Source organism: Bombina bombina, chromosome 2, assembly GCF_027579735.1.
Source record: "Bombina bombina isolate aBomBom1 chromosome 2, aBomBom1.pri, whole genome shotgun sequence".
Taxonomy (NCBI): Eukaryota; Metazoa; Chordata; class Amphibia; order Anura; family Bombinatoridae; genus Bombina; species Bombina bombina.
The window spans coordinates 38383905-38409259 of record NC_069500.1 but is presented as its reverse complement, the minus strand read 5'-3'; the positions used below and the strand labels follow the sequence as shown (position 1 = coordinate 38409259).

The 25355-nt window shown below is 42.6% G+C and overlaps 1 protein-coding gene across 1 annotated transcript in view; it reads right to left on the bottom strand.

The window, feature by feature from the left end:
* KIF24 (kinesin family member 24) overlaps positions 1 to 25355 on the bottom strand; it is a 135333-nt gene that overhangs the window by 10415 nt on the left and 99563 nt on the right. Inside the window, exon 12 of the mRNA XM_053701036.1 lies at positions 9299 to 9392. Coding sequence (XP_053557011.1) covers positions 9299 to 9392 — 94 coding nt within the window. The remainder of the gene's footprint in view (positions 1 to 9298; positions 9393 to 25355) is intronic.

The following is a 25355-nucleotide window of genomic DNA, read 5'->3' as shown; positions in this document are numbered from 1 at the left end:
ATTTATGCTTACCTGATAAATTTATTTCTCTTGTAGTGTAGTCAGTCCACGGGTCATCCATTACTTATGGAATATATCTCTTCCTAACAGGAAGCTGCAAGAGGATCACCCAGCAGAGCTTGCTACATAGCTCCTCCCCTCACATGTCATATTCAGTCATTCGACCAAAGCAGACGAGAAAGGAGAAACCATAGGGTGCAGTGGTGACTGGAGTTTAATTAAAATTTAGGTCTGCCTTAAAGACAGGGCGGGTCGTGGACTGACTACACTACAAGAGAAATAAATTTATCAGGTAAGCATAAATTATGTTTTCTCTTGTTAAGTGTAGTCAGTCCACGGGTCATCCATTACTTATGGAATACCAATACCAAAGCTAAAGTACACGGATGAAGGGAGGGACAAGGCAGGAACATTAAACAGAAGGAACCACTGCCTGAAGTACCTTTCTCCCAAAAATAGCCTCCGAAGAAGCAAAAGTGTCAAATTTGTAAAATTTTGAAAAGGTGTGAAGCGAAGACCAAGTCGCAGCCTTGCAAATCTGTTCAACAGAGGCCTCATTTTTAAAGGCCCAGGTGGAAGCCACAGCTCTAGTAGAATGAGCTGTAATCCTTTCAGGAGGCTGCTGTCCAGCAGTCTCATAGGCTAAACGTATTATGCTACGAAGCCAAAAAGAGAGAGAGGTAGCCGAAGCCTTTTGACCTCTTCTCTGTCCAGAGTAAACGACAAACAGGGAAGAAGTTTGACGAAAATCTTTAGTTGCCTGCAAATAGAACTTCAGGGCACGGACTACGTCCAAATTATGCAAAAGTCGTTCCTTCTTTGAAGAAGGGTTAGGACACAGTGATGGAACAACAATCTCTTGATTGATATTCCTGTTAGTAACTACCTTAGGTAAGAACCCAGGTTTAGTACGCAGAACTACCTTGTCTGAATGAAAAATCAGATAAGGAGAATCACAATGTAAGGCAGATAACTCAGAGACTCTTCGAGCCGAGGAAATAGCCATCAAAAACAAAACTTTCCAGGATAACAGCTTGATATCAATGGAATGAAGGGGTTCAAATGGAACGCCTTGAAGAACATTAAGAACTAAGTTTAAGCTCCACGGCGGAGCAACAGTCTTAAACACAGGCTTAATCCTAGTTAAAGCCTGACAAAAAACCTGAACGTCTGGAACTTCAGCCAGACGTTTGTGTAGAAGAATAGACAGAGCAGAAATCTGTCCCTTTAACAAACTAGCAGATAAGCCCTTTTCTAAACCCTCTTGTAGAAAGGACAATATCCTAGGAATCCTAACCTTACTCCATGAGTAACTCTTGTATTCGCACCAATATAAATATTTACGCCATATTTTATGGTAAATTTTTCTGGTAACAGGCTTCCTAGCCTGTATTAAGGTATCAATAACCGACTCCGAGAAGCCACGCTTTGATAGAATCAAGCGTTCAATCTCCATGCAGTCAGCCTCAGAGAAATTAGATTTGGATGTTTGAAAGGACCCTGAATTAGAAGGTCCTGTCTCAGAGGTAGAGACCACGGTGGACAGGACGACATGTCCACTAGGTCTGCATACCAGGTCCTGCGTGGCCACGCAGGCGCTATCAGAATCACCGAAGCTCTCTCCTGTTTGATCTTGGCAATCAAACGAGGAAGCATCGGGAATGGTGGAAACACATAAGCCATGTTGAAGACCCAAGGGGCTGTCAGAGCATCTATCAGCACCGCTCCCGGGTCCCTGGACCTGGATCCGTAACAAGGAAGCTTGGCGTTCTGGCGAGACGCCATGAGATCCAGATCTGGTTTGCCCCAACGAAGAATCAGTTGAGCAAAGACCTCCGGATGAAGTTCCCACTCCCCCGGATGAAAAGTCTGGCGACTTAGAAAATCCGCCTCCCAGTTCTCTACGCCTGGGATGTAAATCGCTGACAGGTGGCAAGAGTGAGACTCTGCCCAGCGAATTATCTTTGAGACTTCCAACATCGCTAGGGAACTTCTGGTTCCCCCTTGATGGTTGATGTAAGCCACAGTCGTGATGTTGTCCGACTGAAATCTGATGAACCTCAGAGTTGCTAACTGAGGCCAAGCTAGGAGAGCATTGAATATTGCTCTTAATTCCAGAATATTTATTGGGAGGAGTTTCTCCTCCTGAGTCCATAATCCCTGAGCTTTCAGGGAGTTCCAGACTGCGCCCCAGCCTAGAAGGCTGGCGTCTGTTGTTACAATCGTCCAATCTGGCCTGCGAAAGGTCATCCCCTTGGACAGATGTGGCCGAGAGAGCCACCATAGAAGATAATCTCTGGTCTCTTGTTCCAGACTTAGTAGGGGGGACAAATCTGAGTAATCCCCGTTCCACTGACTTAGCATGCACAATTGCAGCGGTCTGAGATGCAGGCGCGCAAATGGTACTATGTCCATTGCCGCTACCATTAAGCCGATTACTTCCATGCACTGAGCTACTGACGGGTGTGGAATGGAATGAAGGACACGGCAAGCATTTAGAAGTTTTGATAACCTGGCCTCTGTCAGGTAAATTTTCATCTCTACAGAATCTATAAGAGTCCCTAGAAAGGGAACTCTTGTAAGTGGTAATAGAGAACTCTTTTCCACGTTCACCTTCCACCCATGCGACCTCAGAAATGCCAGAACTATCTCTGTATGAGACTTGGCAGTTTGAAAACTTGACGCTTGTATCAGAATGTCGTCTAGGTACGGAGTCACCGCTATGCCTCGCGGTCTTAGTACCGCCAGAAGTGAGCCCAGAACTTTTGTAAAGATTCTTGGAGCCGTAGCTAATCCGAAGGGAAGAGCTACAAACTGGTAATGCCCGTCTAGGAAAGCAAATCTTAGGTACCGATAATGATCCTTGTGAATCGGTATGTGAAGGTAGGCATCCTTTAAATCCACTGTGGTCATGTGCTGACCCTCTTGGATCATGGGAAGGATGGTTCGAATAGTTTCCATTTTGAATGATGGAACTCTTAGAAATTTGTTTAGGATTTTTAAGTCCAAGTTTGGTCTGAAGGTTCCCTCTTTCTTGGGAACCACAAATAGATTTGAATAGAATCCCTGCCCGTGTTCCGTCCGCGGAACTGGGTGGATCACCCCCATTAGTAAAAGGTCTTGTACACAGCGTAGAAACGCCTCTTTCTTTATTTGGTTTGCTGATAACCTTGAAAGATGAAATCTCCCTCGTGGAGGAGAAGTTTTGAAGTCCTGGAGATATCCCTGAGATATGATCTCCAACGCCCAGGGATCCTGAACATCTCTTGCCCAAGCCTGGGCGAAGAGAGAAAGTCTGCCCCCCACTAGATCCGTTTCCGGATAGGGGGCCCTCTGTTCATGCTGTCTTGGGGGCAGCAGCAGGTTTCTTGGCCTGCTTGCCCTTGTTCCATGACTGGTTAACTTTCCAGCCCTGCCTGTAACGAGCAACAGCTCCTTCCTGTTTTGGAGCGGAGGAAGTTGATGCTGCTCCAGCCTTGAAGTTACGAAAGGCACGAAAATTAGACTGTTTGGCCTTTGATTTGGCCCTGTCCTGAGGTAGAGCATGGCCCTTACCTCCCGTAATGTCAGCTATAATTTCTTTCAAGCCGGGCCCGAATAAGGTCTGCCCTTTGAAAGGAATATTAAGCAATTTAGATTTAGAAGTCACGTCAGCTGACCAGGATTTAAGCCATAGCGCTCTGCGCGCTTGGATGGTGAATCCGGAGTTCTTAGCCGTAAGTTTGGTTAAATGTACGACGGCATCAGAAACAAATGCGTTAGCTAGCTTAAGTGCTTTAAGCTTGTTCATAATTTCATCCAATGGAGCTGTGCGAATGGTCTCTTCCAGAGACTCAAACCAGAATGCCGCCGCAGCAGTGACAGGCGCAATGCATGCAAGGGGCTGTAAGATAAAACCTTGTTGAACAAACATTTTCTTAAGGTAACCCTCTAATTTCTTATCCATTGGATCTGAAAAGGCACAACTATCCTCCACCGGGATAGTGGTACGCTTAGCTAAAGTAGAAACTGCTCCCTCCACCTTAGGGACCGTCTGCCATAAGTCTCGTGTGGTGGCGTCTATAGGAAACATTTTCCTAAATATGGGAGGAGGGGAAAAGGGCACACCAGGTCTATCCCACTCCTTGCTAATAATCTCTGTAAGCCTTTTAGGTATAGGAAACACGTCAGTACACACCGGTACCGCATAGTATCTATCCAACCTACATCATTTTTCTGGAATTGCAACCGTGTTACAATCATTCAGAGCCGCTAATACCTCCCCTAGCAATATGCAGAGGTTTTCAAGCTTAAATTTAAAATTAGAAATCTCTGAATCCAGTCTCCCTGGATCAGATCCGTCACCCACAGAATGAAGCTCTCCGTCTTCACGTTCTGCAAACTGTGACGCAGTATCTGACATGGCTCTCACCTCATCCGCGCGCTCTGTCCTTAACCCAGAGCTATCGCGCTTGCCTCTTAATTCTGGCAATTTAGATAATACTTCTGTCATAACAGTAGCCATGTCTTGCAAAGTGATTTGTAAGGGCCTCCCTGATGTACTTGGCGCCACAAAATCACGCACCTCCTGAGCGGGAGGCGAAGGTACTGACACGTGAGGAGAGTTAGTCGGCATAACTTCCCCCTCGTTGTCTGGTGATAATTTCTTTACATGTAAAGATTGACTTTTATTTAAAGTAGCATCAATGCAATTAGTACATAAATTTCTATTGGGCTCCACATTGGCCTTTAAACATAGTGAACAAAGAGATTCATCTGTGTCAGACATGTTTAAACAGACTAGCAATGAGACTAGCAAGCTTGGAAATACTTTTCTAAATAAATTTACAAGCAATATAAAAAACGCTACTGTGCCTTTAAGAAGCACAAAAAGCTGTCACAGTTGAAATAACAATGAACCAAAATAGTTATAGCAACCAATTTTTCACAGTAAATGTATTAAGTTAGCAAAGGATTGCACCCACCAGCAAATGGATGATTAACCCCTTAATACCCAAAAACGGATAACAATTTAATAATTAACGTTTTTCTCACAGTCAAAACACACTGTCACAGGTCTGCTGTGACTGATTACCTCCCTCAAAATGAATTTTGAAGACCCCTGAGCTCTCTAGAGACGATCTGGATCATGGAGGATGAAGTAGACAGATTGTGACTGAATTTTTCTGCGCAAAAAAGCGCTAAAATAGGCCCCTCCCACTCATATTACAACAGTGGGGAAGCTCAGAAAACTGTTTCTATGCAGAAAACAAAGATGGCCATGTGGTAAAAATCATGCCCCAATAAGTTTTATCACCAAGTACCACACAAAAAACGATTTGAAAAGTTATGAATTGTTATTAATAAGCCTGCTACCAGTCGCTTTTACTGCAGTTAAGGCTCATACATTATTTCAGTATTAACAGTATTTTCAGAGTCAATTCCATTCCTTAGAAAAATACATACAGTGTACACACACTCATCAGCCTAATACCAGTCGCTATCACTGCATTTAAGGCTGAACTTACTTTACATTGGTATCAGCAGTATTTTCTCAGTCAATTCCATTCCTCAGAAAAATAGTTACTGCACATACCTCATTTGCAGGGGGGCCCTGCATGCTATTCCCCTTTTCTGAAGTTACCTCACTCCTCAGATGAGAACAGCCAGTGGATCTTAGTTACGTCTGCTAAGATCATAGAAAACGCAGGCAGATTCTTCTTCTAATGCTGCCTGAGAATAAACAGCACACTCCGGTGCCATTTAAAATAACAAACTTTTGATTGTAGAAATAAACTAAGTTAAAAAACACCCCAGACCTCTCACAGCGACCTATCTAGTTAGGCTGCAAGAGAATGACTGAATATGACATGTGAGGGGAGGAGCTATGTAGCAAGCTCTGCTGGGTGATCCTCTTGCAGCTTCCTGTTAGGAAGAGATATATTCCATAAGTAATGGATGACCCGTGGACTGACTACACTTAACAAGAGAAAAACAACTTATATCGGAGCACACAACCCTCCTACCAGAAGCGTTGGATCTATGCCCCAGGCCCCAAACTTCGTTGTAGGATCTGAGTCCGGAGTCCATAACACTAGGCCTTATTATTATTATTTATTTATTTATTTATTTTTTAAACCCGATAGTCTAATCAGCACCACGAGGGTGACATGAACCCAAGAAACAGTAGATAGTGCCCAACCAGTACCTGGTACAAAAGCACTTCAGAATCTGTCTAAGGTCCAAGAAAAATCGACCCGAAGGCTTGATAATATGAACTAGAAAACATAACCTTGGACTTAACCAAAGTGCACAACTTCACAGGAAGTGCCCATGCGACCACAAAATCGGTTCCAGAGAAAGAACGTTCTCAAAAGGAAAGTTATATCAGCCGTGAGCTTTATACAAATAAATCAAATACATCCTGTCTGGATCTAAAATAAAAGTAAGACAGCACCCGCGGATGAACGCCCAAGGGAAAAAAAGGTACGGTCAACCGGGCCAGCCAAACAGAAGGCCCCCTTCACCCAAGCTCAGAACTGGAACAGATACATAAAATAAAGAAAAACAAAGACGATAAGGATATTAGCTTCATACCCAAAACGTCTATCCAGGTTGCCAACCGGCATCTAGGGCCTCAAATTCCTCGGCCCACTAGGACTGGGATCCTTTAGCAACGGCAAAACATTTCTTAGTAGGACACTAAGACGTGCCAACCTATAACGGAAGGCAAAATTATCCCTTGCCGGATCGACAAACGACTCCAGCCCCAAGCTTGGGGCCACTGAAGCCTCAGAGACCCCCGCTTCCCCAGGAGGCTGAACTGAATCCGGCAATTACCCGCCCAGCGAGCCCAAGTTGACAGAACACGGACAGTATCTTAAAAATATTTCACATGGGATATACAAATGAGCCAAAGCCGCAGATATGGCCATGCGGAACCGTGCCGTAACCTCTGGAGGAAACAGGCCACCTTCCGGAGAAGGAGTAAAAACCAAAGGGACACCTGCTTGCGCAGCAAAGGTAGTTTCTGGGACAAGCGCCCCGCAGGATCTAGCATCCTCGGGGGCGGATGGCTCAACGCACTCTGAGGACCCTGAATCGGGAGAAGAGAGTACTCAGGAACGGCAATCGGAACATAACTAATGGGCAAGTATAACCTGGGCCATTTCATATTCATCACAAGACGCATTCTCCGCATCGGAGACATCCGTGTCTAAAAAGTCAGAATCCTCCATCATGGGATTATAAAAATGACAAACGGTAACGGACACCTTCTTTACACCCCCAATGGCTGGGGCACTCACCGCCTCCTGTGAACCTGACAACCCACGAGCACACGGTCAGCATATGGAAGTGAAAAACAAAGTAACCCATGATTCCTTATTTTAAGATAAAAGGAGTCCCACTGGGACCCTACCTTTACGTTAACATCACATTCACATAATGAAGTAAAATGAAACGATCTTATCAGAATCTACGTCGTGGAACAGGAGCACGGCCCTTCAAGTGTGACAGATAGTAGCCTCGCTTCTGACATGGACTTTAGTGATCAAAGGCTGGCAGCGAAACTCGTCAACGCCGATTGCCAAGGAGGTGTTAATATGAGTCGGGATGGTTTCGCAGAAAAACTCTCCCTGCATCTTCGGACTCTAACCTTCATCCATGCTCTCACTGAGAGGCTGACAGGACTACTTGAAACTCCAGTCTCATTTAAAAGAGTACTACCCTCCATAGGAGACTTAACTCAAACTTCTGACACTTCTCAGTGTGACGAAAGGCAAAGAATGACTGGGGGATGAGGGAAGTGGGGGAGGTATTTGAAGCCTATGGCTGGGGTGTCTGTCTCCTCCTGGTGGCCAGGTTCTGAATTTCCAAAAGTAATTAATGCAGCTGTGGACTCTTCCTGTTTAAGAAGAAAAAGAATAAAATGGTTAAAACTGAAATGTGGACGAGTGCATTTCAGTTTGGAATATAAGCACTTAATATACACATGCATTAGCAGAAATGCTTCTAGTATACGTTATTACTGTTTGAGCAGCATATAAGTTGTGCACCAGCACAGAGCACAAAAAGAAAATAATGTAATGTGTAAAACTCATAGTTATATCGAATAATAAAATGTTCTGCAGAGGTTTAAACACAGTTGTCAGCTGACACGTGGCTAACCAATGATAAGAGACAAACATATAGCCATCAATCAGCAGCTATCTCCCATTAGTGCATTGATGCACCTGAGCCTACCTAGGTATGCTATTCTACACAAAACAAAAGTAAAATTGAAAACAGAAGTAAATTATAAAGTTGTTCAAATAACATAATTGATCTGAATCATGAAAGTTTAATTCTGACTCTCAAGTCCCTTTAAATGTGTTATAAAAGCCAATACCAACGCCTGTTTTTTATAGTTCCATGCGTGTTTAACTAGATTTTCTTGAATTAGACATAATTAAAGTTGTTTTTACTAAAGTCAACATAAAATAAGTCTCAGTGAATATAAACACAAACAAAATGAGAATACAATGAAAGCAGATGTTATCCTCTGACTTAAAAGTACAAATAAATGTGGTGCAGTAGAAACTTCCAATAAGAATAAAAAGTTCCAGTTTAAAATGGTAACTTCAAAGTGTCTAAAAATAGATGTCTAAAAATAATCTTGACCTCAAGAGAAACAGTATTGATAGTGTGACAGTTTATGTAAAAACAGCAAACCTACCCATACAAGGGGTTACTCATGTTTTTCTGAGATACTAAGGAACTATAGAAAGGCACTGTGTATACAAATCCCCAGGCAAACAGGAACTTTCCCAAACCGCTTCAGTGGATAAAATATATGTTTATTACAATATATTGACTACCAAGATCATACACAGTCACTAGAGTTTCACATTGACTATTACTCTCAATTAACATGGTGTACAATCTGTATAAGTCCAAATGAGGTCTCAGTGTAAAGTTGTACAGTCAAGTGAAAAAGGGCCGGTGGCTCTTTAATGGTTTGGAATAGCTTAGAAAGCACAGACAGAAATCACTAGAGCTTTTACGCAACGTTTTTTGCACAGAAATTCTGATACATTGTAATGAATGACACAGTTATAAATGGGTTGTTTTGTCATATGAATCTGCCCTTGTGTAAAATTCCTTACGGTTTTGTCAGCTATACTCATTAGGACACATTTGTACTATTTAAGAAACCGAAAATGAAGGGGTCTTAGTCCTATGCACCTCTAAACCTGCTAAAGAGCAAACACCTTCACCGATCAACGCAGCAAAAACTATATACACCACTGTTTATTTTATAGCAATCTGCATCACTTACTGAATTTGGCATTTGGTTAAGTAGCAGCTCTTCCCTTGTACACAAAGCTGTCATTTCATTAATTTGTTCACGATGTGCCTGGACAACCAGCTGCCTACAACACAGAAGGTAAAGAACTCTAAATAAAAACAAAATTACACCAATTTACTGACATTCATAAAAACAAATGTATGCTTACCTGATAAATTTCTTTCATGATGGTGAGAGCCCAAGATACATCAAATGTGGGATTACACTCCAGGCCACTACACTCCTACATTCCAAAGCGTTATTCTCTCCCACTTTCCCAATACACCCCAGACATATTATACACACACACACACATATATATATATATATATATATATATATATATATATATATATATATATATATATATATATATATATATATCCCCAAGTAGATGGAAAGACAAAGCAGGAAAGACAAAGTGGAACAAATGAAGTCAAAGTACTGCCGCTAACCGTGAAAAGAAAGTGCAGTGTTTGTGGACTCTCCCTTTTATGAAAGAAATAAACTTATCATGTAAACATAAATTTTGTTTTCTTTCATAGGATGGTCAAAGTCCATGATACATCACATGTGGGGTCCTATACCAAAGTCCACAAGACCACCAGGAAACAGGGCAGGACAATAGTTACTGCAGGTATGTTACTGACCAGGCACTGTAATGTATGTATGAAATGAAGACCAAGTGGCACTCTTGCATAAATACATTTAAAATAAATTATATCATATAAGGACATACGCTTAAAGTTCAAACTGTCATGGCTGAAGAAATGGCCAGGAGAAAACATAATTTATGTAAGAACTTACCTGATAAATTAATTTATTTCATATTGGCAAGAGTCCATGAGCTAGTGACATATGGGATATACAATCCTACCAGGAGGGGCAAAGTTTCCCAAACCTCAAAATGCCTATAAATACACCCCTTACCACACCCACAATTCAGTTTAACGAATAGCCAAGCAGTGGGGTGATAAAGAAAGGAGTAGAAAGCATTAACAAAGGAAATTTGGAAATAATTGTGCTTTATACAAAAAATCATAACCACCATAAAAAGGGTGGGCCTCATGGACTCTTGCCAATCTGAAAGAAATTAATTTATCAGGTAAGTTCTTACATAAATTATGTTTTCTTTCATGTAATTGGCAAGAGTCCATGAGCTAGTGACATATGGGATATCAATACCCAAGATGTGGAGTCTTCCACTCAAGAGTCACTAGAGAGGGAGGGAATAAAAATAAAAACAGCCATATTTCACTGAAAAAATTAATCCACAACCCAAAAAAATAAGTTTATTTTCATTTTTGAAAAAAAAAAACTTAAATCAAAAAGCAGAAGAATCAAACTGAAACAGCTGCCTGAAGAACTTTTCTACCAAAAACTGCTTCCGAAGAAGCAAATACATCAAAACGGTAGAATTTAGTAAATGTATGCAAAGAGGACCAAGTCGCCGCTTTGCAAATCTGATCAACTGAAGCTTCATTCTTAAAAGCCCACGAAGTGGAGACTGATCTAGTAGAATGAGCTTTAATTCTCTGAGGCGGGGCCTGACCCGACTCCAAATAAGCTTGATGAATCAAAAATTTCAACCAAGAAGCCAAGGAAATAGCAGAAGCCTTCTGACCTTTCCTAGGACCAGAAAATAAAACAAATAGACTGGAAGTCTTCCTGAAATCTTTAGTAGCTTCCACATAATATTTCAAAGCTCTTACCACATCCAAAGAATGTAAGGATCTCTCCAAAGAATTCTTAGGATTAGGACACAAGGAAGGGACAACAATTTCTCTACTAATGTTGTTAGAATTCACAACCTTAGGTAAAAATTGAAAAGAAGTCCGCAAAACTGCCTTATCCTGATGAAAAATCAGAAAAGGAGACTCACAAGAAAGAGCAGATAGCTCAGAAACTCTTCTAGCAGAAGAAATAGCCAAAAGGAACAACACTTTCCAGGAAAGTAGTTTAATGTCCAAAGAATGCATAGGCTCAAATGGAGGAGCCTGTAAAGCCTTCAGAACCAAATTAAGACACCAAGGTGGAGAAATTGATTTAATGACAGGCTTAATACGAACTAAAGCCTGTACAAAACAGTGAATATCAGGAAGTATAGCAATCTTTCTGTGAAATAAAACAAAAAGAGCGGAGATTTGTCCTTTCAAGGAACTTGCAGACAAACCCTTATCCAAACCATCCTGAAGGAACTGTAAAATTCTAGGAATTCTAAAAGAATGCCAGGAGAATTTATGAGAAGAACACCATGAAATGTAAGTCTTCCAAACTCTAATAAATCTTTCTAGAGACAGATTTACGAGCTTGTAACATAGTATTAATCACTGAGTTAGAGAAACCTCTATGACTTAGAACTAAGCGTTCAATTTCCATACCTTCAAATTTAATGATTTGAGATCCTGATGGAAAAACGGACCTTGAGATAGTAGGTCCGGCCGTAATGGAAGTGGCCAAGGCGGGCAACTGGACATCCGAACCAGAACCACATACCAAAACCTGTGTGGCCATGATGGAGCCACCAGCAACACAAAAGACTGTTCCATGATGATTTTGGAGATCACTCTTGGAAGGAGAACTAGAGGCGGGAAGATGTAAGCAGGTTGATAACACCAAGGAAGTGTCAGCGCATCCACTGCTTCCGCCTGAACATCCCAGGACCTGGACAGGTATCTGGGAAGTTTCTTGTTTAGATGAGAGGCCATGAGATCTATCTCTGGAAGCCTCCACATCTGAACAATCTGGGAAAACACATCTGGATGGAGAGACCACTCCCCTGGATGTAAAGTCTGGCGGTTGAGATAATCCGCCTCCCAATTGTCTACACCTGGGATATGCACCGCAGAGATTAGACAGGAGCTGGATTCCGCCCAGGCAAGTATCCGAGATACTTCTTTCATAGCTTGGGGACTGTGAGTCCCACCCTGATGATTGACATAAGCCACAGTTGTGATATTGTCTGTCTGAAAACAAATGAACGGTTCTCTCTTTAGCAGAGGCCAGAACTGAAGAGCCCTGAGAATTGCAAGGAGTTCTAAAATATATTTATTGGTAATCTCGCCTCTTGAGATTTCCAAACCCCTTGTGCTGTCAGAGATCCCCAAACAGCTCCCCAACCTGAAAGACTTGCATCTGTTGTGATCACAGTCCAGGTTGGGCGAACAAAAGAAGCCCCTTGAACCAAACGATGGTGATCTATCTACCATGTCAGAGAGTGTCGTACATTGGGATTCAAAAATATTAATTGTGATATCTTTGTATAATCCCTGCACCATTGATTCAGCATACAAAGCTGTAGAGGTCTCATGTGAAAACGAGCAAAGGGGATTGCGTCCGATGCTGCAGTCATGAGACCTAAAACTGCCATGCACATAGCCACTGAAGGGAATGACTGAGACTGAAGGAGCCGGCATGCTGCGACCAATTTTAAACGTCTCTTGTCTGTTAGAGACAGAGTCATGGACATTGAATCCATCTGGAAGCCTAAAAAGGTGACCCTTGTCTGAGGAATCAAGAAACTTTTTGGTAAATTGATCCTCCAACCATGTTTCCGAAGAAACAACACTACTTGATTCGTGTGAGATTCTGCAGTATGTAAAGACTGAGCTAGTACCAAGATACCATCCAAATAAGGAAACACCGCAATACCCTGTTCTCCGATTACAGATAGTAGGGCACCCAGAACCTTTGAAAAGATTCTTGGAGCTGTTGCTAGGCCAAATGGAAGAGCAACAAATTGGTAATGCTTGTCTAGAAAAGTAAAAAGTTCTCAAAGTCCAGCACCTGGGATCCAAGGTGTGCAATCACAGGGGCACTGCAAAATACCCCCAGTAAATGTAACAAGAGATAGTAGTCGCACCACCCAGTTCAATGAATAGTTTTCTTTATTGAGCCAAGATCAAAAAATCAGCAACGTTTCGGACACAAGTCCTTAATCTTGCATAACAAACAGACACTGATTCACTTCTTATATACCCAAAAAAGTCACACCTGCACAGCTAATTGTAACACCTGAAAAGTCAGGTATAACATTAACAGCCAAATGTTGCCACCCTGTGGTCAACTACAAACATCACACTTATCTAAATAATTTTAATTTAACTATTACTTATCCAGCAATGAATTAATACATAGTCTAAAATATATCCATGTACAGTGCAGACTCTCAAGCAATGTATGATTTTAACTTGTTCCTTTATACTACATATTAGCAAAGATAGATGTAAACATTTTATTAAATGAAGATTTTCTCCAGGGGGCATGAATAAAGAATTAGATTGGTCAATTTTTTTGTAGAAATCTATTTGAAAATCTTCATTTAATAAAATGTTTACATCTATCTTTGCTAATATGTAGTATAAAGGAACAAGTTAAAATCATACATTGCTTGAGAGTCTGCACTGTACATGGATATATTTTAGACTATGTATTAATTCATTGCTGGATAAGTAATAGTTAAATTAAAATTATTTAGATAAGTGTGATGTTTGTAGTTGACCACATGGTGGCAACATTTGGCTGTTAATGTTATACCTGACTTTTCAGGTGTTACAATTAGCTGTGCAGGTGTGACTTTTTTGGGTATATAAGAAGTGAATCAGTGTCTGTTTGTTATGCAAGATTAAGGACTTGTGTCCGAAACGTTGCTGATTTTTTGATCTTGGCTCAATAAAGAAAACTATTCATTGAACTGGGTGGTGCGACTACTATCTCTTGTTGCTTGTCTAGAAAAGAGAATCTCAGAAACTGAAAGTGTTCTGGATGAATCGGAATATGAAGGTATGCATCCTGCAAGTCTATTGTGGACATATAATGTCCTCACTGAACAAAAGGCAGAATAGTCCTTATAGTCACCATCTTCAAAGTTGGTACTCTTACATAACTATTCAAAATTTTTAGATCCAGAACTGGTCTGAATAAATTTTCTTTCTTTGGTACAATGAATAGGTTTGAATAAAACCCCAAACCTTGTTCCTGAGGAGGAACTGGCATGATTACCCCTGAAGACTCCAGATCTGAAACACACTTCAGAAAAGCCTGAGCTTTTACTGGATTTACAGGGATGCGTGAGAGAAAAAATCTTCTCAAAGGAGGTCTTACTTTGAATCCTATTCGATACCCTTGAGAGACAATGCTCTGAATCCAATGATTTTGGACAGATTTTATCCAAAAATCCTTGAAAAACCTTAATCTGCCCCCTACCAGCTGAGCTGGCATACGGGCCGCACCTTCATGCGGATTTAGGGGCTGACTTTGGTTTCCTAAATGGCTTGGATTTATTCCAATTTGAGGAAAGCTTCCAATTGGAAGCAGATTCCTTGGGGGAAGGATTGAGTTTTTGTTCTTTATTCTGACGAAAGGAACGAAAACGGTTAGAAGCCTTAGATTTACCCTTAGGTTTTTTATCCTGAGGCAAAAAAAAAACTCCTTTTCCCCCAGTGATAGTTGAAATAATAGAATCCAACTGAGAACCAAATAAATTATTACCTTGGAAAGAAAGAGATAGTAATCTAGATTTAGATGTCATATCAGCATTCCAAGATTTAAGCCACAAAGCTCTTCTAGCTAAAACAGCTAAAGACATGGATCTAACATCAATTTTGATAATATCAAAAACAGAATTTATGCTTACCTGATAAATTACTTTCTCCAACGGTGTGTCCGGTCCATGGCGTCATCCTTACTTGTGGGAATATCTCTTCCCCAACAGGAAATGGCAAAGAGTCCCAGCAAAGCTGGCCATATAGTCCCTCCTAGGCTCCGCCCACCCCAGTCATTCGACCGACGGACAGGAGGAAAAATATAGGAGAAACCATATGGTACCGTGGTGACTGTAGTTAGAGAAAATAATTCATCAGACCTGATTAAAAAACCAGGGCGGGCCGTGGACCGGACACACCGTTGGAGAAAGTAATTTATCAGGTAAGCATAAATTCTGTTTTCTCCAACATTGGTGTGTCCGGTCCCTGGCGTCATCCTTACTTGTGGGAACCAATACCAAAGCTTTAGGACACGGATGAAGGGAGGGAGCAAATCAGGTTACCTAAACGGAAGGCACCACGGCTTGCAAAACCTTTCTCCCAAAAATAGCCTCCGAAGAAGCAAAAGTATCAAATTTGTAAAATTTGGCAAAAGTGTGCAGTGAAGACCAAGTCGCTGCCTTACATATCTGATCAACAGAAGCCTCGTTCTTGAAGGCCCATGTGGAAGCCACAGCCCTAGCGGAGTGAGCTGTGATTCTTTCAGGAGGCTGCCGTCCGGCAGTCTCATAAGCCAATCGGATGATGCTTTTAAGCCAAAAGGAAAGAGAGGTAGAAGTTGCTTTTTGACCTCTCCTTTTACCAGAATAGACGACAAACAGAGAAGATGTTTGTCTGAATTCTTTTGTAGCTTCTAAGTAGAATTTTAGAGCACGGACTACATCTAAATTGTGTAGCAAACGTTCCTTCCTTGAAACTGGTTTCGGACACAAAGAAGGTACAACTATCTCCTGGTTAATATTCTTGTTGGAAACAACCTTTGGAAGAAAACCAGGCTTAGTACGCAAAACAACCTTATCTGAATGGAACACCAGATAGGGCGGAGTACACTGCAGAGCAGATAACTCAAACTCTTCTAGCAGAAGAAATAGCAACCAAAAACAAAACTTTCCAAGATAATAACTTAATATCTATGGAATGTAGAGGTTCAAACGGAACCCCTTGAAGAACTGAAAGAACTAGATTTAGACTCCAGGGAGGAGTCAAAGGTCTGTAAACAGGCTTGATCCTAACCAGAGCCTGAACAAATGCTTGAACATCTGGCACAGCTGCCAGTCGTTTGTGTAGTAAGACAGATAAAGCAGAAATCTGTCCCTTTAGAGAACTCGCAGATAATCCTTTATCCAAACCTTCTTGCAGAAAGGAAAGAATCTTAGGAATTTTTATCTTATTCCATGGGAATCCCTTGGATTCACACCAACAGATATATCTTTTCCATATTTTATGGTAAATCTTTCTAGTTACCGGATTTCTGGCCTGAACCAGAGTAAGTTGAAGGTCCAAGGTGCTACTAGTGCATCCACTAGAGTCGCCTTGGGATCCCTGGATCTGGACCCGTAGCAAGGAACCTTGAAGTTCTGACGAGACGCCATCAGATCCATGTCTGGAATGCCCCATAATTGAGTCAACTGGGCAAAGATCTCCGGGTGGAGTTCCCACTCCCCCGGATGGAAAGTCTGACGACTCAGATAATCCGCTTCCCAGTTTTCCACACCTGGGATGTGGATCGCAGATAGATGGCAGGAGTGATCCTCCGCCCATTGTATTATTTTGGTCACTTCTTTCATCGCTAAGGAACTCCTTGTTCCCCCCTGATGATTGATATACGCAACAGTCGTCATGTTGTCTGATTGGAATCTTATGAATCTGGCCTTTGCAAGCTGAGGCCAAGCCCTGAGAGCATTGAATATCGCTCTTAGTTCCAGAATGTTTATCGGGAGAAGAGACTCTTCCCAAGACCATAGTCCCTGAGCTTTCAGGGATTCCCAGACTGCGCCCCAGCCCACTAGACTGGCGTCGGTCGTGACAATGACCCACTCTGGTCTGTGGAAGCTCATTCCCTGGGATAGATGGTCCAGGGTCAGCCACCAACGGAGTGAATCTCTGGTCTTCTGATCTACTTGAATCACTGGAGACAAGTCTGTATAGTCCCCATTCCACTGTTTGAGCATGCACAGTTGTAATGGTCTTAGATGAATTTGTGCAAAAGGAACTATGTCCATTGCTGCAACCATCAACCCTACTACTTCCATGCACTGAGCTATGGAAGGACGTGGAACAGAGTGAAGAACTTGACAAGTGCTTAGAAGTTTTGACTTTCTGACATCTGTCAGAAAAATCCTCATTTCTAAGGAATCTATTATTGTTCCCAAGAAGGGAACTCTTGTTGACGGAGACAGAGAACTCTTTTCTATGTTCACCTTCCATCCGTGAGATCTGAGAAAGGCCAGAACGATGTCTGTATGAGCCTTTGCTTTTGAAAGGGACAACACTTGTATTAGAATGTCGTCCAAGTACGGTACTACTGCAATGCCCCTCGGTCTTAGAACCGCTAGAAGGGACCCGAGTACCTTTGTGAAAATCCTTGGAGCAGTGGCTAACCCGAATGGGAGGGCCACAAACTGGTAATGTTTGTCCAGAAAGGCGAACCTTAGGAACTGATGATGTTCTTTGTGGATAGGAATATGTAGGTACGCATCCTTTAGATCCACGGTAGTCATAAATTGACCTTCCTGGATAGTGGGTAGAATCGTTCGAATGGTTTCCATTTTGAACGATGGTACCCTGAGAAATTTGTTTAGGATCTTTAAATCCAGAATTGGTCTGAAGGTTCCCTCTGTTTTGGGAACTACGAACAGATTTGAGTAAAATCCCATCTTTAACAGGTCTTCTACACAATGTAAGAACGCCTGTCTCTTTATTTGGTTTAAGGATAAGTGAGACATGTGCACTTTCCCCTTGGGGGTAGTTCCCTGAATTCCAGAAGATAACCCTGAGAAACTATTTCTAGTGCCCAGGGATCCTGAACATCTCTTGCCCAAGCCTGAGCAAAGAGAGAGAGTCTGCCCCCTACTAGATCCGGTCCCGGATCGGGGGCTACTCCTTCATGCTGTTTTGTTAGCAGCAGCAGGCTTCTTGGACTGCTTACCCTTGTTCCAGCCTTGCATAGGTTTCCAGGCTGTTTTGGGCTGTGAGGCATTACCCTCTTGCTTAGAGGTTGCAGAATTAGAGGCCGGTCTGTTCCTGAAATTGCGAAAGGAACGAAAATTAGACTTATTCTTGGCCTTGAAAGGCCTATCTTGTGGAAGGGCGTGGCCCTTTCCCCCAGTGATGTCTGAGATAATCTCTTTCAATTCTGGCCCAAAGAGAGTTTTACCCTTGAAAGGGATGTTAAGCAATTTTGTCTTGGATGATACATCCGCTGACCAAGACTTTAGCCAAAGCGCTCTGCGCGCCACAATTGCAAACCCTGAATTTTTCGCCGCTAATCTAGCTAATTGCAAAGCGGCATCTAAAATAAAAGAGTTAGCCAACTTAAGTGCGTGAACTCTGTCCATAACCTCCTCATACGGAGTCTCTCTACTGAGCGACTTTTCTAGTTCCTCGAACCAGAACCACGCTGCTGTAGTGACAGGAACAATGCACGAAATGGGTTGTAGAAGGTAACCCTGCTGTACAAAAATCTTTTTAAGCAAACCTTCCAATTTTTTATCCATAGGATCTTTGAAAGCACAACTATCCTCGATAGGGATAGTAGTTCGCTTGTTTAGAGTAGAAACTGCCCCCTCGACCTTAGGGACTGTCTGCCATAAGTCCTTTCTGGGGTCGACCATAGGAAATAATTTCTTAAATATAGGGGGGGGAACAAAAGGTATGCCGGGCTTCTCCCACTCCTTATTCACTATGTCCGCCACCCACTTGGGTATAGGAAAAGCGTCGGGGTGCACCGGAACCACTAGAAACTTGTCCATCTTGCATAATTTCTCTGGAATGACCAAGTTGTCACAATCATCCAGAGTAGATAACACCTCCTTAAGCAGTGCGCGGAGATGTTCTAATTTAAATTTAAATGTCACAACATCAGGTTCAGCTTGTTGAGAAATTTTTCCTGAATCTGAAATTTCCCCATCTGACAAAATCTTTCTCATGGCCACTTCAGATTGGTGTGAGGGTATGACAGAACAATTATCATCAGCGCCCTCCTGCTTTCTCTGATATGCAGGCATTTTGGATAAAATATTTGCTATGGAGTTATCCATTACAGCCGTCAATTGTTGCATGGTAATAAGCATTGGTGCGCTAGATGTACTAGGGGCCTTCTGCGTGGGCAAAACTGGTGTAGACACAGTAGGAGATGATGTAGTATCATGTCTACTCCCCTCATCTGAGGAATCATCTTGGGCAATTTCATTATCTGTGGCAGTACTGTCCTTACTTTGTTTGGACGCTATGGCACAATTATCACACAATTTTGAATGGGGAGACACATTGGCTTTCATACATATAGAACATAGCTTATCCGAAGGCACAGACATGTTAAACAGGCTTAAACTTGTCAATAAAGCACAAAAAAACGTTTTAAAACAAAACCGTTACTGTCTCTTTAAATTTTAAACAGAGCACACTTTATTACTGAATATGTGAAAAAGTATGAAGGAATTGTTCAAAATTTACCAAACTTTCACCACAGTGTCTTAAAGCATTAAAAGTATTGCATACCAATTTTCAGAGCTTTAACCCTTAAAATAACGGAACCGGAGCCGTTTACAAATTTAACCCCTATACAGTCCCAGCTACAGCCTTTGCTGTGACCTAACCAAGCCCAGAGGGGAATACGATACCAAATGACGCCTTCTAGAAACTTTTCCAACTACTTTCAGGTCCTCACACATGCATCTGCATGTCTTGCTCTCAAAAACAACTGCGCAGTAATGGCGCGAAAATGAGGCTCAGCATACAACTGGGAAGGCCCTCCCTGACTGGAAAAGGTGTCTAACATAGTGCCTGACGTTAAAAAACGTTCCCCAAGTTTATAAGTGTGAATTATCAGCATAAACATGTATAAAATGTCTAAATAAAGCAATCGATTTAGCCCATAAAAGTGTCTACCAGTTTTATAGCCCTTTATTCTGTTTGAAACTAAGAAAATGGCTTACCGGTCTCCCCATGAGGGGAAATGACAGCCTTCCAGCATTACACAGTCTTGTTAGAAATATGGCTAGTCATACCTTAAGCAGAAAAGTCTGCTAACTGTTTCCCCCAACTGAAGTTACTTCATCTCAACAGTCCTATGTGGAAACAGCAATCGATTTTAGTTACTGTCTGCTAAAATCATCTTCCTCTCACAAACAGAAATCTTCATCCTTTTCTGTTTCAGAGTAAATAGTACATACCAGCACTATTTTAAAATAACAAACTCTTGATAGTAGAATAAAAAAACTACAACTAAACACCACATACTCTTAACCATCTCCGTGGAGATGTTGCCTGTGCAACGGCAAAGAGAATGACTGGGGTGGGCGGAGCCTAGGAGGGACTATATGGCCAGCTTTGCTGGGACTCTTTGCCATTTAATGTTGGGGAAGAGATATTCCCACAAGTAAGGATGACGCCGTGGACCGGACACACCAATGTTGGAGAAAATGGCATCACAAATAAAATGATTAGCATGTTGCAGTAAGCGAACAACGCTAGATATGTCAGAATCCAATTCGTGTTGCGCTAAATTTTCCAACCAGAAAGTTGATGCAGCCGCAACATCAGCCAAAGAAATAGCAGGTCTGAGAAGATGACCTGAATATAAATAGGCCTTCCTTAGATAAGATTCAATCTTCCTATCTAAAGGAAGTGCTATCTTCCATAGGAATAGTGGTACGTTAGCAAGAGTAGAAATAGCCCCATCAACTTTGGGGATTTTTTCCCAAAACTCTATAGATTTTGCTGGTAAAGGATACAATTTTTTAAACCTTGAAGAAGGAATAAAAGAAGTACCTGGCTTATTCCATTCCCTAGAAATCATATCAGAAATAGCCTCAGGAATAGGAAAAACCCCTGGGGAAACCACAGGAGGTTTAAAAACAGCATTTAAACGTTTATTAGACTGAACGTCAATAGGACTGGTTACCTCAATATCCAAAGTAATTAACACTTCTTTTAATAAAGAACGCATATACTCTATTTTAAATAAATAACAGAATTTATGTTTACCTGATAAATTACTTTCTCCAACGGTGTGTCCGGTCCACGGCGTCATCCTTACTTGTGGGATATTCTCTTCCCCAACAGGAAATGGCAAAGAGCCCAGCAAAGCTGGTCACATGATCCCTCCTAGGCTCCGCCTACCCCAGTCATTCGACCGACGTTAAGGAGGAATATTTGCATAGGAGAAACCATATGGTACCGTGGTGACTGTAGTTAAAGAAAATAAATTATCAGACCTGATTAAAAAAACCAGGGCGGGCCGTGGACCGGACACACCGTTGGAGAAAGTAATTTATCAGGTAAACATAAATTCTGTTTTCTCCAACATAGGTGTGTCCGGTCCACGGCGTCATCCTTACTTGTGGGAACCAATACCAAAGCTTTAGGACACGGATGAAGGGAGGGAGCAAATCAGGTCACCTAAATGGAAGGCACCACGGCTTGCAAAACCTTTCTCCCAAAAATAGCCTCAGAAGAAGCAAAAGTATCAAACTTGTAAAATTTGGTAAAAGTGTGCAGTGAAGACCAAGTCGCTGCCCTACATATCTGATCAACAGAAGCCTCGTTCTTGAAGGCCCATGTGGAAGCCACAGCCCTAGTGGAATGAGCCGTGATTCTTTCGGGAGGCTGCCGTCCGGCAGTCTCGTAAGCCAATCTGATGATGCTTTTAATCCAAAAAGAGAGAGAGGTAGAAGTTGCTTTTTGACCTCTCCTTTTACCGGAATAAACAACAAACAAGGAAGATGTTTGTCCAAAATCCTTTGTAGCATCTAAATAGAATTTTAGAGCGCGAACAACATCCAAATTGTGCAACAAACGTTCCTTCTTTGAAACTGGTTTCGGACACAGAGAAGGTACGATAATCTCCTGGTTAATGTTTTTGTTAGAAACAACTTTTGGAAGAAAACCAGGTTTAGTACGTAAAACCACCTTATCTGCATGGAACACCAGATAAGGAGGAGAACACTGCAGAGCAGATAATTCTGAAACTCTTCTAGCAGAAGAAATTGCAACTAAAAACAAAACTTTCCAAGATAATAACTTAATATCAACGGAATGTAAGGGTTCAAACGGAACCCCCTGAAGAACTGAAAGAACTAAGTTGAGACTCCAAGGAGGAGTCAAAGGTTTGTAAACAGGCTTAATTCTAACCAGAGCCTGAACAAAGGCTTGAACATCTGGCACAGCTGCCAGCTTTTTGTGAAGTAACACAGACAAGGCAGAAATCTGTCCCTTCAGGGAACTAGCAGATAATCCTTTTTCCAATCCTTCTTGAAGGAAGGATAGAATCTTAGGAATCTTAACCTTGTCCCAAGGGAATCCTTTAGATTCACACCAACAGATATATTTTTTCCAAATTTTGTGGTAAATCTTTCTAGTTACAGGCTTTCTGGCCTGAACAAGAGTATCGATAACAGAATCTGAGAACCCTCGCTTCGATAAGATCAAGCGTTCAATCTCCAAGCAGTCAGCTGGAGTGAAACCAGATTCGGATGTTCGAACGGACCCTGAACAAGAAGGTCTCGTCTCAAAGGTAGCTTCCAAGGTGGAGCCGATGACATATTCACCAGATCTGCATACCAAGTCCTGCGTGGCCACGCAGGAGCTATCAAGATCACCGACGCCCTCTCCTGATTGATCCTGGCTACCAGCCTGGGGATGAGAGGAAACGGCGGGAACACATAAGCTAGTTTGAAGGTCCAAGGTGCTACTAGTGCATCCACTAGAGCCGCCTTGGGATCCCTGGATCTGGACCCGTAGCAAGGAACTTTGAAGTTCTGACGAGAGGCCATCAGATCCATGTCTGGAATGCCCCACAGCTGAGTGACTTGGGCAAAGATTTCCGGATGGAGTTCCCACTCCCCCGGATGCAATGTCTGACGACTCAGAAAATCCGCTTCCCAATTTTCCACTCCTGGGATGTGGATAGCAGACAGGTGGCAGGAGTGAGACTCCGCCCATAGAATGATTTTGGTCACTTCTTCCATCGCTAGAGAACTCCTTGTTCCCCCCTGATGGTTGATGTACGCAACAGTTGTCATGTTGTCTGATTGAAACCGTATGAACTTGGCCCTCGCTAGCTGAGGCCAAGCCTTGAGAGCATTGAATATCGCTCTCAGTTCCAGAATATTTATCGGTAGAAGAGATTCTTCCCGAGACCAAAGACCCTGAGCTTTCAGGGATCCCCAGACCGCGCCCCAGCCCATCAGACTGGCGTCGGTCGTGACGATGACCCACTCCGGTCTGCGGAATGTCATCCCTTGTGACAGGTTGTCCAGGGACAGCCACCAACGGAGTGAGTCTCTGGTCCTCTGATTTACTTGTATCTTCGGAGACAAGTCTGTATAGTCCCCATTCCACTGACTGAGCCTGCACAGTTGTAATGGTCTTAGATGAATGCGCGCAAAAGGAACTATGTCCATTGCCGCTACCATCAAACCGATCACTTCCATGCACTGCGCTATGGAAGGAAGAGGAACGGAATGAAGTATCCGACAAGAGTCTAGAAGTTTTGTTTTTCTGGCCTCTGTCAGAAAAATCCTCATTTCTAAGGAGTCTATTATTGTTCCCAAGAAGGGAACCCTTGTTGACGGAGATAGAGAACTCTTTTCCACGTTCACTTTCCATCCGTGAGATCTGAGAAAGGCCAGGACAATGTCCGTGTGAGCCTTTGCTTGAGGAAGGGACGACGCTTGAATCAGAATGTCGTCCAAGTAAGGTACTACAGCAATGCCCCTTGGTCTTAGCACAGCTAGAAGGGACCCTAGTACCTTTGTGAAAATCCTTGGAGCAGTGGCTAATCCGAAAGGAAGCGCCACGAACTGGTAATGCTTGTCCAGGAATGCGAACCTTAGGAACCGATGATGTTCCTTGTGGATAGGAATATGTAGATACGCATCCTTTAAATCCACTGTGGTCATGAATTGACCTTCCTGGATGGAAGGAAGAATAGTTCGAATGGTTTCCATCTTGAACGATGGAACCTTGAGAAACTTGTTTAAGATCTTGAGATCTAAGATTGGTCTGAACGTTCCCTCTTTTTTGGAAACTATGAACAGATTGGAGTAGAACCCCAGCCCTTGTTCTCTTAATGGAACAGGATGAATCACTCCCATTTTTAACAGGTCTTCTACACAATGTAAGAATGCCTGTCTTTTTATGTGGTCTGAAGACAACTGAGACCTGTGGAACCTCCCCCTTGGGGGAAGCCCCTTGGATTCCAGAAGATAACCTTGGGAGACTATTTCTAGCGCCCAAGGATCCAGAACATCCCTTGCCCAAGCCTGAGCGAAGAGAGAGAGTCTGCCCCCCACCAGATCCGGTCCCGGATCGGGGGCCAACATTTCATGCTGTCTTGGTAGCAGTGGCAGGTTTCTTGGCCTGCTTTCCCTTGTTCCAGCCTTGCATTGGTCTCCAAGCTGGCTTGGCTTGAGAAGTATTACCCTCTTGCTTAGAGGACGTAGCACTTTGGGCTGGTCCATTTCTACGAAAGGGACGAAAATTAGGTTTATTTTTTGCCTTGAAAGGCCGATCCTGAGGAAGGGCGTGGCCCTTACCCCCAGTGATATCAGAGATAATCTCTTTCAAGTCAGGGCCAAACAGCGTTTTCCCCTTGAAAGGAATGTTAAGTAGCTTGTTCTTGGAAGACGCATCAGCTGACCAAGATTTCAACCAAAGCGCTCTGCGCGCCACAATAGCAAACCCAGAATTCTTAGCCGCTAACCTAGCCAATTGCAAAGTGGCGTCTAGGGTGAAAGAATTAGCCAATTTGAGAGCATTGATTCTGTCCATAATCTCCTCATAAGGAGGAGAATCACTATCGACCGCCTTTATCAGCTCATCGAACCAGAAACATGCGGCTGTAGCTACAGGGACAATGCATGAAATTGGTTGTAGAAGGTAACCCTGCTGAACAAACATCTTTTTAAGTAAACCTTCTAATTTTTTATCCATAGGATCTTTGAAAGCACAACTATCCTCTATGGGTATAGTGGTGCGTTTGTTTAAAGTGGAAACCGCTCCCTCGACCTTGGGGACTGTCTGCCATAAGTCCTTTCTGGGGTCTACCATAGGAAACAATTTTTTAAATATGGGGGGAGGGACGAAAGGAATACCGGGCCTTTCCCATTCTTTATTAACAATGTCCGCCACCCGCTTGGGTATAGGAAAAGCTTCTGGGAGCCCCGGGACCTCTAGGAACTTGTCCATTTTACATAGTTTCTCTGGGATGACCAACTTGTCACAATCATCCAGAGTGGATAATACCTCCTTAAGCAGAATGCGGAGATGTTCCAACTTAAATT